Source organism: Tamandua tetradactyla, chromosome 9, assembly GCF_023851605.1.
Source record: "Tamandua tetradactyla isolate mTamTet1 chromosome 9, mTamTet1.pri, whole genome shotgun sequence".
NCBI lineage: Eukaryota > Metazoa > Chordata > Mammalia > Pilosa > Myrmecophagidae > Tamandua > Tamandua tetradactyla.
In genome coordinates, this window is record NC_135335.1 from 88,471,435 (window position 1) to 88,486,680 (window position 15,246).

The 15,246-nt window shown below is 37.7% G+C and overlaps 1 protein-coding gene across 12 annotated transcripts in view; it reads right to left on the reverse strand.

Annotated features, from left to right (window-relative positions):
• Positions 1 to 432: 432 nt before the first annotated feature.
• Positions 433 to 15,246, reverse strand: part of LIFR (LIF receptor subunit alpha) — an 81,571-nt gene continuing 66,757 nt past the window's right edge. For all 12 annotated transcript variants that reach the window (XM_077117020.1, XM_077117018.1, XM_077117026.1 and 9 more), the window contains 4 exons: positions 11,300 to 11,461; positions 10,019 to 10,112; positions 8,241 to 8,319; positions 433 to 7,749 (listed from right to left, as the gene is read on the reverse strand). In XM_077117020.1, the coding sequence (XP_076973135.1) occupies positions 7,126 to 7,749; positions 8,241 to 8,319; positions 10,019 to 10,112; positions 11,300 to 11,461 (959 nt within the window). In that variant the 3' untranslated portion in view covers positions 433 to 7,125. The remainder of the gene's footprint in view (positions 7,750 to 8,240; positions 8,320 to 10,018; positions 10,113 to 11,299; positions 11,462 to 15,246) is intronic.

Genomic DNA, 15,246 nt, shown 5'->3' on the forward strand with positions numbered 1-15,246 from the left:
GGCTCAACGACCGTATTTCCAAATTCAGTAACTTGAAGTATAATTTTGGTATATTCCCAGAATTTACATAAAGTTTAGACTCTCTTCAGAGGAAATAATTAAAAACCATATTTTGATGAACAGTATTCATTTATTTAGCATTCATATTTTAAAGCAGAATTCTGTTTGATTACTTTTATACTGACTTTTGTGGTATGTAGACTACAGATTTAATTGAACAGATAAAGATAATATTAATTACTACTAATATATTTAAAGATTAAAATTTTAGCTATAGTCCTACACCTAAAGCTTTGTAATCATTGTAATTCTTATAAAGGAACCCCAAATAATCACCAGCACCAGCATTACCACAAAGCAGAAGCCATTTTTCTTAGGTGCTTAAAATAGAAAGGGTAAAAACACAAACAATAATGCCCAAATCTGTCAGTGTAAGATGTAAGAAAATATATTTATTTTTTCATGACAATACTATGGTAAAATTGTTAAATACATGCATGTTTTAAAAACAGACATAAGTAACATTGTTAGAGTTTACAGCCAAGCATACTAGCTTTACATCTATGGCGTCTTAGTAAGAGGTTACTTATATTCTACGTTCTTGCTATAACCATATTTTCCCAAAGATATGGAAACGAAAGTCTGAAATTATACGAGGATATAAAATGTCCAAATTTTCCATTCTAACAGCAACAAAATCTTTGAACTTTCACAAGACAGAAAATACCTGTTTTCATATCTGTAGTAGAGCTGTTTTATTCCATATTAAACTTGGATTTCTGCAAATCAGACTGAATTACACCAATATTTCAATTTATAATTTATTTCCGGTATATTTAATAGTTTTCTTATATGAATCTTAGGAATAAGATTTTAGAGACGGCGCATCACAATTAATCATTCTGGTTAGGAAAAAAATCTGTAGTGGTAACATTTCAGGAAATTTAAAAGGGAAGTTTTGTATCTGCAGTTTCTACTCCTTTCTGTTACATTTATACACAATTGACCCAACAAAAATGAGCAGTTACTAGTAATTGCTAAAAAACTGAAATATTTAACATATAATAGCCCCTTTAAAAAAAAAACACTTATTCTACAAACAACCTTATAAAAGACAAAATGCATCTGTTCACAGTATGTGTATTTTGTAAACAGTAATTCACTATGATGCAATTTTGAAAGTGAAAAACAGGAATTTCCTAGCATTATTAGGACCTCTGACTTATGGCAAGTTAATGAGAGAGAAGAAAAGAAACATTCCTACAAGGAAAATTGATTTACCTCTGGGCACAGTGCACACCTTTAAGAAGGTACTATTGCAAATTAGGATGTCGTCTCAGCCAAGCCTATAGTATTCAAGCAATTTTGAATTGAAATGTATTTAAGAAAAAGCCATGCTCCTTTTCTAGAAAATAACAGGATATCACATAATACCTAGTCTCCAAAAAAAGGAACTGTATGGGGTTTCTTTCTGTGTGTTGCCTTCAATCACACAATTCTCAATGGCATTTTCTTTTCCTAAATAAAACTATCCTAGAAGGGAAACATTAAATAGGAGATGACACTAGATTATGGTACATTAGAAACAATGGGGAAAAAATATTTAGAATCAAACTAGGGAGGGAACAAAAAATAACTTTATAAGAAAAATAACTTTGTAAGAACCATCAAACTGTGCTCTTTTCTATGATTAATCACAAGAATGTTAACGTTAAGTCCAACAGTGAACTTATCGAAGCTTTACACAGGTATTACCAGCTAGAATCATTTGTTCTTTTACATTAAAAAAAAAATGCTGAGGAATAAATTGAGTTCAGAAATAGAAAGCTACCCATTTAAAAGGAAATAATTCTAAAGGGAAGTACATTTTAAAGAAAGAAAGGAATTCACTAAATTTAAGTGCACCACCCAATCAGGTGTACAAAATGTTTTAGGATGATAAGCAGCAAGGGGTCTATGTTGTTAGTACTTTTTTTCTTGGCTACTGTAAAGGCAGTCTTAGAAAGCATATGCAATGTAATAAATATCAATTAAACATTCATTTTTTTCTCTCTATTCAAATGTCTTAGTTTTTAGGTGATTGAGTTATAACCACAAAAAGTCATCTAAATTGCTGCTGTGTATGTAGCTAATGCTCAAACAATGAACAGTTTACTTGGATAAGACATTTTGCATTTCATGTTTCCATGAGTCCTTAGCTAGGCACTTGCATGTAAAAACATGTAGAATTCGGAGGGCTTCCCTCTTAAAACGCTAATTTCCATTAAAATGTTGCAGAGTTAGGATTTGTCTTGTGTAGATAAATTCTGCTTATAACTCAGGCACTATCATCCAAAATATTAACATTCCTCATATAGGAAGAAACAAGCATTACTGTTCTCATGTTAAAACAGGATCTTATCAGAACGCAAACCATACTTACAAAACTCTGGATATATTTTAGACCAAATTACAGCCCCTGAAATTTGCAACATACACAATAAAGCTTCATATATCAGTCAATTAACTGAATGTTGTTCTGAGCCCTCTACACCAGTATTTAAAATTGTACTATAATTAACATGAATATGATCATGTAAAATAGTTACGACAAAGGCACAAATTGAAAGGGAATAAAAATCTAACCACTCTGGTAAAATAAGTTTAAATATTAGTAATAGTCCTGGTACATAATCCATGGAGATATAAAGAAACCAAATTCAAACCAAGTAATTTCCAATGATACTCTAAGGCTATGTCTAAAAGATACATTTTTGGTAAATTTGGCCACAAATCATTTTCTTCTGTGAAACATTGCCTTCTGGATATAAAAGATGGGCATGATATAATAAAACTTTGTAAGAGCAGGAAATACCAGCTTAAACTAATTGCTTTGAGGGAATATTTTATCAAGAGAATGAGTTCCTCTATTAATCAATTAAGCTCATACATCAATGTCCTGTTTGTTTGCCAGAACATAGCTGGTTGGTACAAACATGTCCCAAGTTGTTTACCCATCAAATTAAAAGAAACTGGGAGCACCTAAAATGACAGACCATAAGGTATCTAGTGATGTTTATGAATGAGTCTTTCTCAAGTTTTCATTCAAACTCTGAAACCACTTCTGTAGACTGAATCTTTGAACCAGCAGACTCAGACCCACACAAGCTCAATCTTGATATATACCATCTTGCAGGAGAACCCTGAACCTGCACCTTCTAGGATGGGACTCGGTCCACAGAAAACAATTCACTGAACTCCCATGGTGTGCCTAGTCTTGGGGGCTAAGTATCCCACACTTTACCTTTGATGCCCAATTTTGCACTTTCAGAATAAGAAAACAGCGTTGTATAAAAAAGGATACAAATTTTAACATGATTCAAAATAGAAAGCAACAAACATTACTTTATACAGCAAAAAACTGTTTCATCAGATCATGTGCCTGAGTAGTAGAAGAATCTGAGATAACATTTTCTGGATATTGACAACATGTTAAGGGGTATTTTAATTTCAAACTATCATAAAATGGATTGCAAATTCCTTTTGGAAGGAAATGTCCTCTGTCTCCTTTGCTAACCCCTCTAACGATTCAAATCCAGAAAGGACTATAATGTTCTTTAAATATGGACGGTATGAAAAAAAAAGGTTAAGAAATTATGGGACTAATTCCCAACAAGAATGCAAAAAGAATAAAGCATGAAGTGTTAAAGGATGTGACTTCTTGCCAAAGTTTCTGAAAGTTCAATAATACTAGGTATTCTAAATGCAATCCTTCAGATCCATGAGCCGTGAAAGTAATGCTGGTATGGCAAATGAGGCCGATATTTCCTCCCTTAAAATTTTCAATGAATGGCTGCTTCTGTTTCTAAGCTGCAGGAACAAAGCACCTCTATCACTTAAGCACATAAACATACGATTTAACCATTCAGAGATTCTGGGCCACGATCTCAAATTCAGGGTTCTATATGGGTTCAGCAGACTGAGATGATTGAAATGTTTTCTGTGCACAGATCCATGCAATACATAACATACAAGGTCTATTTAATGTCAAAAGCCTAGCTAAGTCTTCAAAGAATAGCGTTATATTCGTTTCTTGAAGATGGCCACTCACATAAGATATGCAGTCATAAGGACCACCAGAACATCCATTCCTCACAAAGGAGGCTTGATTTTTAAATTTGGCTTAAAAAAGGTCAGAGATGTGCAAGTGTGCCCTGTGTGTTTATTCAATAGACATTATTGAAATGAGATTCTAATTTAGACCTTTGGAATTTCTAACCAATGTCTGGCTTCAGTTGAAGAAAGGAGGATTTGCCCATTATTTTCCCAGGCAGGGACGGCTGGAGAGAACACACGGAGCCTTCCCATTTAACCAGTCCTCCGTCATCCTCCCCAAGGGAGAAGCAGCTGATGTGACTGGACGTAGTATGATCACTACTGGGCCACCTTCCCTTGGAAGCGAGGTCCTGGCACCAATGAGCACGGCACAGTACCCGTGTCTCCCATGCCACCAACAACTGGATATGTGAAAAGGGGTTCTCACTCTTCCTTCCCACCTCCTTGGAGAGCTGAGGGGCCCCCAACGTGCACAGGTGAGGAGAGGTGGGTAGGTAATATAACCTTGGATCTGCACAGTAGGTCTGGCTGTGCCCAATTCTATGGGGAAAGGTTAGAAAACCCATTTTGCCCTCAGGTCTGAACCATATTCTTCCAAACACATGGGGAGTTCTAAGAAGCTGGTCCAGATTAACAGAGCATGACTCTGCTTCTCGTCAGGTTAGGGGTTCTCAGATGATTGTGTGTGCGTGCGTGTGTGTGTGTGTGTGCGTGTGTGCGTGTGTGTGTGTGCATGTGTGTGTGTGTGTGTGCGCGTGTGTTGAATTCTAGAGACAGGAGAGAGGTGAGCAGCACTCGGACCCTTTTTCATAGAGGAAAAGTAGTGAAACCTTGGGCAGTACAAGGACTGCAGAGCCTTCAGAGATTTCCACCATTGGTCAAACAAACAAGTTATTATACCTTTAAGGTTAGAAGGGGCACCGGATTCAGACGGTTACAGCTGAAATTTTAGGCTGATGAGAGAACAACCTCTTCTGGTTTTTCCCCATCATCTCAGATATTAGTCTAGATCAAGTAAGCTTTTATCTTAACAAACACTTATCCTTGTCCTAAGGAGATGAAAGATGGGATTGGTAAACTTCAATGGGGAACTGAAGGCTTGAGCTGAGGGCAAGAGGAGTATGGTAATGGCAAGCTTTGGCAGGGAGACAAAGGGTCCTTAGATATTGCAGGGAAAGCAGCCCCAGGTCTAAGGGTTTGGGATGAAAGCTAAGGGAAGGAGCCAAAGAAGGTACAAGACAAGAGAAAAACTGTTCAGGGATGACTCTGTTTGATATATTTTCATCACTGAAAATTTCTAAGAGCTATTTTATAGTTTTAATGTACTATGCATACATAATTAATTGTATTTTGTTCCACAAATCCATAAATCATGACGCTCAGGAATTTTCCTAAACCCTTGCAGTTAAAATCAGGATTCAAAAACAGAGTACCCAAATAGATTTTTTCCCTTTGTCATTACGTGGCTGTTTCTCCATAGCCTGCTTTTTAAAAAGACACATTATGAGCAAGGAAAAATAATTAATTGATCCATTACTTGCAAATGCCTCACAGAACATTACATTAGATGATTTTTAAAAGAAGCATATCTTAACTTACTCAGGTATTTGAAACTTTCAAGTACTTTTTCCCTTAACTTTCACAAGAGGAAATGCACAGACAACCCAAGGGCAGGAAAACAAGATGCACTTTTTACACGTTCGTTATGCTTTTCCAAGAGCCACATTTCTCATACTAGACATTACTCATAAAAAACAAGGATGGGGAGAGGATGCTGTCCTGACGGCACCCAACTCTGTACAGCTCACAAAGTAACTGCTGCACTTGCGTTGCAGATATGCTCATTAATTCAATTGATTATTATGACAATATAAAAGAGCCCTAATTATCTCTCTAAGAAGCATTATCACTTTGTGAAACTTATCAGTCATTACTGATAACCATTTAAAGAGGGGGGAATTGCTACGACTCAAAACAGAAGGCACACCTGCCCCCAGGTGTCAAAGAGCATGGCTGCCTGGGTGACCGAGGCTCAGAGGACCAGTCTTCTCTTGAGGAACAAAACCAATCAGAACTACACGGAGAGCTAATGCCTCTAGATATTGCTTAGTAGTCTCGAATAGTAGATTCGCAGAATTATATGCTCATGAATGATACTGAATAGTGTATATGCTTTGCCCATGTTATTTATAAAACTGACGTGTCACAAAATAAAATGGATTTCTTTTCAAACTTAAATCTATAGTCTTAGAAATTTAAATTTTAAACATCAGAGAAGCTAATGGCAAAAGAAGAGAAGCCAGCATAAAAGCTGAAAAATAATGGAAAGATTTGGAAAACCTACCAAAGCAGGATTCAGATCTGGGCTGGTCAGTGTCATACTCGTTTTCCAAGTTTGTACCCCTGAGTCAACTATTTGATATCCATATACAGTAGGCAGAGAAATCAGCATGCTTTATCAAACAAAACACTAAATACATGTCATTACATGAAAAATTATATTAATTTTTATAAATGCTGTGGATAGAGGAGAATGAAATTAAAAGTTTTAAAATCTGTGCTTGGTTTTCAGCTACAATGGAGGAAGAGGCAGGCAAATAAACATCAGCTGTCAATCTGACGTTTTTCTCCCCTGCCTGCAAATCTGCTTGGAATTCAACAAAGTACACATATGAGAAAACCATTAATGAAAGAATAGAAAACAGTCACTGTGGGATTTGTTTTGCATGAATTAGACAGCATTAGTCCTGAAATGCTTCTTGCAGGTAGAGTACATGAGAATTCTTTGGCTCAAATCACAAATAGCTCCAAATCTTGAGTCTTACGGATTGAATTTCTTGAGTTGCTCTACACTTTGGCTTTTAGACTACGTTAAAAACACATTAACACTTTTAGTGTAACTTGCACGTCCTGAAGTTCACCTCCCTAACAATACTTCACAGGATCCCTCCAGGGATGCCCAGTGCTGACCCAGCAACACTAGAATAAGAGCTTATTGAGATGGCAGACTGAAGAAAAAGGGTGCCGATGCTAATCGTTTGGTTTGTTCTGAAAAAAGTGTGTAAAGGACCACCCTCCTCCATTAGACTTAGGAGAGTCTTCATCTTTAGGAGGAATTAAAAACTGTCGGGAATTAATGGAGCATGGACTTCCAAAAGAGACAATTTCGCTGTTGCTGTCTGTGGATCTAGGAGAGTCTGGAGACACTAAATTCCAAGTATTTACATTTGCCTGAGGTCTGTAACCTGCAGTTTTATCTAAGTCATCTTCTGCAGTGATGTCTTCTACAGTAGAAGTAACAGGGAGGTGCATTTGTGGCTTATAGCCTGCCCCCCCAACAGAGTCATTTTCCTGGTCTTCCTCTGGTTTTGCTTGAGGCTGATACATTGACTGAATATCGATATAAATGACTTGTGAAGTTCCTCCGGCTTCATCCCCTCCTGGATTCGGTATTTCTTCCTCAATGATCGGTGGGCAGTAAGACACAACCACGTGGTTTTCTGGTTCCGCATCAGAGCTCTCTTCTGAGCGCTCAATCACTGGGGAAATGATTTCTGTATCTTCTATTTTAGGAACTGCTGATTGAGTTTCTAGAACCTCGACATTGTTCGGGGTGCAAGGATTCATTTCCAGTGTTTTAAGAGCACTGTTACCCTAGAAATAAATTAAAAAGCACAATGATTAGCAATAGTCCTAAAAGCTATGACTTTTTTGTGGCCCGTCCTATAAAAAGGGACATCAATTTATATATTTTTCCTATCTGCTTGTAAAAACTTCTCTCTACTATTCTGTAGTGCCTATTGGAGCAGTAATTTTTTCTCCTTATCAATATTTTCCTATTTTTTTTTTTTAACATGGGCAGGCACTGGGAATCGAACCCGGGTCCTCTGGCACCGTAGGCAAGCATTCCTGCCTGCTGAGCCACCGTGGCCTGCCTTTTCCTCACTATTAACAGCAGCGGAAAAGAATGCACGTATAAACAATTTTAAATGAATAATTCTGAAGATTCAGTGGAGGTAAAGACGCTGTTATTTGCTCAATGTATTTTACTTCGGATGACATTTACATGCTAAACACATTTCACAAAAGACTAGAAAAAATAAAGCCAGTACTTCAAAGACAAATGTAAGAAAATAAAGGATTACCTCACAGACACTCTTTTGAAACTGTAATGCTTTACAATTTTCTGGATTTGGAATATCAGGGTAGAAGGTTTCTTTAATCCTTTAAATAAAGAATGATTAACTGAGTTTAATAATTGTAAGATTATCAATTAAAGAACAAGTTAAGAAATCAACAGGTTTATTTTTATTTTTCATGTGAATAGTGAACATCTAAGATAAAAATGAAGATCTTTATGTGTGGTCATTCACTAGAGATTTCTATACTATGCATTGTGGAGATTTCAATTTGAAAACTATAAACAGTAATTCTATTTCTAGAACTCTAATATCTTATGATTCTCACTGCAAATGGAAGCAATGAGTTGAATGTTGCATTTAAACGGCAACTGTGCTATCAAGTCAAACGTAAAATAAAGGCATGGCTCATATAACCAAGATTTTCATACTGCAAGCTGTATTAAGCATGATTAATTGGTTAATTAGGTAACATATTTGCATTATACCATTCTCGACTGCATATGATAGGATCTGGACTATAAGCAAGGAATAGCTGTGATATTATATGACTACTTTACCCAAGTGGTTAAAAAAAAGCGAAGAGAGTAACAATAAAGATGATAACCATATGTCACAAGTACTATAAAGTACATAAAGAAAGGCTATTAATCTTAAGCAAAAACTAAATGCGATAAAAATTTTCTCAGCATCACATCAGTTTTATATTTATAGTTATTCAAATTAACATCATCTGAAATTTCTGTCGGAAAAATAACTTTGTTAATGCAAGTTCAAAATGTTCTAACTCCTAAACTCTGCCCCTTCCCCCATTTTGTCCTTTTCTCGGTATTGAAATCTATGTTTTAAAGCTATGACTTTGGTAATGAGAAGATGGTTACACAGTCTATTCCACTCGTCTAAAATTATTACTATTTTGGTGTATAAGCCTAGGATTGCTAGAATACATTATCTTCCTTACCATAAATGATGGGACGCTTTAAGACCCAGATAGTGCCTTCTGGTTGACCAGCTGATCGCTGGTCAACTTCTCTCGGCTGGCATGCTCATACTGAGAATACAGCCTCTGCTGATCTTGCCGCATCCACTGCCACTCACTCTCTCGCTTCATCCAGCCACATAGCCCTTTTTCACTCTCTCCAGAATATCAAGCTCTTTCCAATTTTGGGGACTTCATAGAAGCCATCCCCTCTGTTTCCTTCCCCCCCATCCACCCTTTGTAACTGCTCAAATGTCACTCCCACGCCACCTCCACGGACAGTGAGTGGTTCCCTCTGTCCTCCTCCTCATGGTGCCCAGTCCCCTTCCTTCCTAGTGTTCATGACCGCTTTGCGGCTAGGGGCTCAGTGTCCCTCTTCCTCATTATACTCTAAGTCTATAAGGCCTCTGCTTGTTCACCATTACATCTCCCTTCACTCACACTTGTTGAATAAAGAAGTAAATGACCAGACTTTCTAAATAAGTTACTAGGGCAAGTGAGATCTTAATCATTAAATTACATTTAATCCCACATGTAGCTATTGCCATATTTATGCCTGTACATACACTTTTTCAGTACTTTAAATTATTACTAAAAATAGTAGGGAAAATTTACTCTACTGATTTTTAAATCTTTAAATAATATGTCATGTTCTTGCCTAATATTAAACTCAACGTTAAGCACACCTAAGACAGATATTTTTTTACTAACCAGTTACAACCCAAAAGATACACTATGTATCAACACACAAACTTAATCACAATCTTAAGAAGAAAGCAGCAAGAATAAACGCAGGTACCATTACCATTCTCGCTTCCGATAACAAAGGATACTAGTTACTACTCCGACAACGACAGCCACGGCCACCGGGATGAGAATGGCAATAATTAATCCCACAGCTGAAAAGGGAAAGTTTCAAATATCAAAATCGCCATCCTTGGTATGAAGCACAGAACCAATTCACATTAGAAGAACTTCAGGTTGGTAGATTATTTGAAGAACAAAAGTTCAAACCGCGCCAGGGTCATCGAAAAACTATTTAACGCATTTTAACTATGTGTTAAAAATTATTAACGAACTGTGATAATTTTTATACTAACACTTAAAATTATTCTGATCAGGGTTTCTCAGTCTCAGCACTACTGACACCTTAGGCCACATCATTCTCTCTCGCGGGGGCTGGCCTGAGCTTTGCAGGATGTTAACAGCAACTCCAGCCTTCCCTTCTCACCCCCCACCGGATGCCAGGAGCATCCTCCCAGTTGTGACAACCAAATCTGTCTCCATGCACTGTCGAACGCTCCCTGGGGGCAAAATCATGCCCTGGTGAGAATCACTGCTCTAGAGGGCTTTATTTAAGAGCTGTGCCTGAACTCCAACTCTGGGAGAGAGAACAAACCTGCTATCCAAAATCAAGTTCCCTGCTGTTGGAAACAGTCAAGCCATCATTTCTACTTTCCATCTCAGTAGAGTTGGAAAACTGTGAGTTTCTGAGAGCTGTGCTTTTAAAAACTATATTTTTAGGGTTATTTCTTTCACTCTTTCCCTGCATATCTTAAATATCACAGTTAGGATAGCTGAGGAACAAAATTTAGAACTGGTTAGCCATTATCTAAATTCAACATGAATTTAGAACTCTAGACTTCAAAGGTATATCCCCAAGTAATTAATTCGTTAGGTACTAATTAGGCTATAGCTTAAAAAACTGACAAGTATAAACATGAAGTCATCTTGTGGTCTTTTACCATTGCCTCCACCACTATTCAAGGAACGTAAACCTGAAATTTGAAAACAACAACATAGGGGGTGCAAGGGTAGAATTCTCGCTTGCCATGCGGAAGACCGGTTTGATTCCTGACCCATCCACTTCCCAAACAAACAAGCAAACAAACAAAAACAAACAAAAAATTCAACAAATGATGCTGTGATAACAGGATACTTGCGTGGAAAAAGAATGAAATGTGACTTCACCATACAGCACACAAAAACAGCAACAGCAACACACAGGGGTTCCAACGTAAATCAAAATCGCTAGAAACACTGCATTCAAGTATGGAAAGTGTCTCTGTGGGAGTATTTAACTTACAATTTTCCTTTGTCACCACGTACATGCTCTTCTCTGGGCCCACCCCGCCATCTGTGTAAGCCCGCAGGACCAGATGGTAGCTCGTTTTACCCTGAAGATCAGCAATTCTCAGTGTCTTCTGGGATATGTCAGTAATATTCTTAACCTTGATGTCAGAGAGACCTATTTGTACAACGGAGAATAAGATTACTACTGATCTCTTCAACATTTTAAGTACATGATTGAATTAAGCATACCTGCCAGACCCACAGCCCCTGCTAAGTGAGACTGGCTGCCGGCTGCCACCAGTACCAAGGAAGCTGCAGCCAGCCAGAGGCAAGTCCAAACCTTGCCCTGCTAGCTGTAAGCTGGGGGACCTGGGGACCTCACTGAAACTACTCTCAACCTCAGTTTCTTTAACTAGGTACTACAACATCACCACTTTCCTCACAGGGTTGTATGAGGATTTAATATATATTCTCTTGAGTAATGGCTGGCACATGGCAGGCAATCGACAAAAGTCACTTCCCTTTCTATGACTAAGAGCCTGTAACCCACGAATAACCAGAGGACACTAGGGCAGAGGACACTGTCACCCAGGCTGACCCCGCCTTGAGACTCAACAAGAGACTTCAGGAGCAAGAGTGCAAAACCACAGAGAGGACTTCAAAACACTTAGGAAAAGAAAACAGAAGGTGAGTTCTCACCTGACAGCCTAGCAAAGAAGCCTCTGAATCACTTCAAAAGGAAGTGTGGAAGAAGTTTTAAAACTATTATTTTAAAAAATTGTAATAAAAAAATGCAAGATGAGAATGAAATACTACTAAATGCCTAGTAACAAAAAGCAGCCACTGGCCATCTCCTGGCAATTGCTTAAAAATCATGTTATCAGTTTCTTTGGGTATCTGCCTCCATTGTTCAAAATAACAAACTTCTGTTGTTAGCTCCTGATTTTTCAATTTTAGAAATTATCTGCTCAGGCCTTATTTAGGGTAGGTGAAAATGCAGACCTCTTAAACTATCACCACCACCCCGCCCCCAGAGCACTTAAATAGGAATGCCAAAGCACTTGCTTAAATTAATATTTAATGTGTGCATTGCTCTGATCATATAAATATGAATTACTGAAAAGACAAACTGCATGGAATGATGACGTTTCTTTCCTTGAATACGGTTGTTTTTCCTAGGGTTAGTACTTGCTTTGTTTTTTTCATTTGCTTGATTTCCTATGTACCAATTCCTAATGCTTTCCCACAACCTCTGCTGAATACTCAGTACAATTTTCCACATGGTCAAATGCAGCAAAACCCCAGGTCTGCGCCTCCCCCCAGCACACACACACATCCTGGAGCCAGCCGCTTTCCTCCAGCGGGTCCCTCCTCCTGCCTTCCAGTCTGCTGCCATCCAGGCTCCCTCCCCTACTCTCTCCTGCTGCTCCTGGGCATTGCTCACTTCCTTTCCCTATTTTTATATACGCTTCTAGAAGCTTCCCAAGAAAGGATGTACGGAGGAAGTAAATGTAATCCTGCATGTCTACAAATGTCTTCATTCCACTCTCAGGCTGGCTGACAGACAGAGTCTACAATTTAAGGACGAAAATAATTTTCACTAAGCATTTTGAAGACACTGCTCTGATCCTGTCTAGTACCTAGTATGTTGCTGAGAAGTCGGCTGCCACTCTTATTTCCAATACTCCCTTGTAGATGACCTTTCTTCTTTGAAAGATCTTCAGGGCTTGTCGTATATATTAGGTGCTCTTGAATTTCTTAATGACATACCTTGGCATGGATCAATTTTTATTAATTTTACTGTGTGATTAAGGACCTTTCACTCTATACACTCAAGTCCTCTAGTTCTGGGAATTTTCTTGTGCAATTTCTGTGATGATTTCCTTCCCTCCAACTCACTCTGTTCTCTCTATATAGAACATATATCACCCTATGTAAAGATGATAGTGGAAGTCTTAATCTGATCATTCAATTATTAGAAATAATTGAATATTATTAGAATTATAGAATAATTGAATATTATTAGAAATTGAATATTGGATATTATTAGAAATAATCTTTTAACTTCAATTTTTTCTCTTCTGCCTTTGTTTGCTTTGGGGAAGAATCTCTCTATTCTCCGACATTTCTTTCGAATTAAAAATTTTTTTCCTTGGGTCACATTTTTAATTTTGAGGAGTTTTCACCTGCCTTCCAATTGTTCTTTTTTATAGTATCAATTCTTTTTAATGATACAGTTTTACCTCAACTATCTGCAGACAGTTTATTTTGTTTTGAATTTGTTTCTCTGCACTGAGTCTCTTTCCTCTGATTTAGTTTCGGTTCTGTTTTTGACATTAGAGGCTTTCTCAACCACACAGCGATCCCTGGTCGCTATTCACGTTTAGAAGCAAATCACTACAGCGCTACCTGGAAGCTCAGTGTTCAGGGGCGGGACTTACGGATGTGGGGGGCTCCACTTACCACCAGTGGAGGGTGATTACGTGGGTTCCTGGTTTTTCACTGGAGGAATCCCACAAATGTCAGTCGCTTTTGTTTTTAATTTGGGACCATTTAGTTTGTCCTATAAAGAGATTCACTTTCCTATAAAAAGACTCTTGTGTGCACGAAGCAGGTGGAGGATGCGGGGGTCTGACTGCTCCTTTTACACACTTCTGATCACCCCCCTCTATTCAGCCTTGACTTATGCTAATCATCTGGCTCCAACACCTGGTTAAACCAGGTGATTTTTCAGTGACACCTCTCTGCTCACTGCGGGCACTTAGATTCCACTCTCCGCCACTCTCAAGGTCATACTCCCCACTGTCGCCCAACCCCATATTTCTATCGTCTTGTTTCTGTGCTTCTCTAGTTCCCTCTGTTTTTATGGCTCTATATGTTTTCTACTCTATTTTAATTTCAATGAGATTTGGGGGCTGAGCAGAGATAAATACAGTTGGCCAATCTACCATGTCAAACTAGAAGTCCAGATATTAGAATTTTAACTACTTCAAGTCTAAAATTTCTGAACATTTGAGGAAAATTACATTCGACTCTGGATCTTTCTAGAATTTGATATTCAGGTTTTTCCTCATCTACAGGGAACTCTGAAGATTCATGCAACACAGAAATTAATGATTTGGGTAAAAGGCAAATATTTAATGACACTGATTTGGGGCAGTGACTTAGCTAATGCCCAGTCAGCAACTCAATGCAACTTTATTGCTTTTTTTTTTGTCAGACAGTCTTTATATAATTGAAACTAGTTCTTTATAAAGAGAATCATCAAGGGAAAGGAAATCTTTAAAGCTGATAATACAATAAGTTTGTGTTATATGGCTATGAATAAGAAACATGGCTACTGACAGAAACATAATTTGGGTAAAAGCCAGGAGTTTGTATAAACGTTTCTGTATTCTAAATTTGAGAGTTCTTTAAGGTCCTTGGACATACACTTACAAACTGTCAAGGATCAACTATACTTTTGAAGCCCTAATAGATACACATATTCCCAATTAAGTCAATTATGTTTCTCAGCTCATTAAGGCCAGAGCTAACAAAGTCGGCTAACTATACACATGGACAGACAGCTCTCGTCAGGTAACAACTGAGACTTCAAAGCCATTCTTTTTCTTTTCTTTTTTAGCAACTTCTTTTATTATTATTATTTTTTAAATTTGTCTGCTTCATATACAAAGGCCCATTTTGTTTGAAAGAAGGGCTCTTCTGAGGAACCCTTTATTTTAATTACAGAAATTGTGGTTTATAGAAAAATCATGGAAACAATAAGTTCCCACATACCAACCCTCACACGCATGGTTTCCCTATTATTAACACTTTGCATTAGTGTGGAACCTTTGCTGCAATTGACGAAATAATATCATTATCATGCTATTATCTGTAGTCCGTAATTTACATTAGGGTTTATCATATTGTATACAAAGCCATTCTTTTGACTCCTGTGTTTTTCTCCTCCATTAT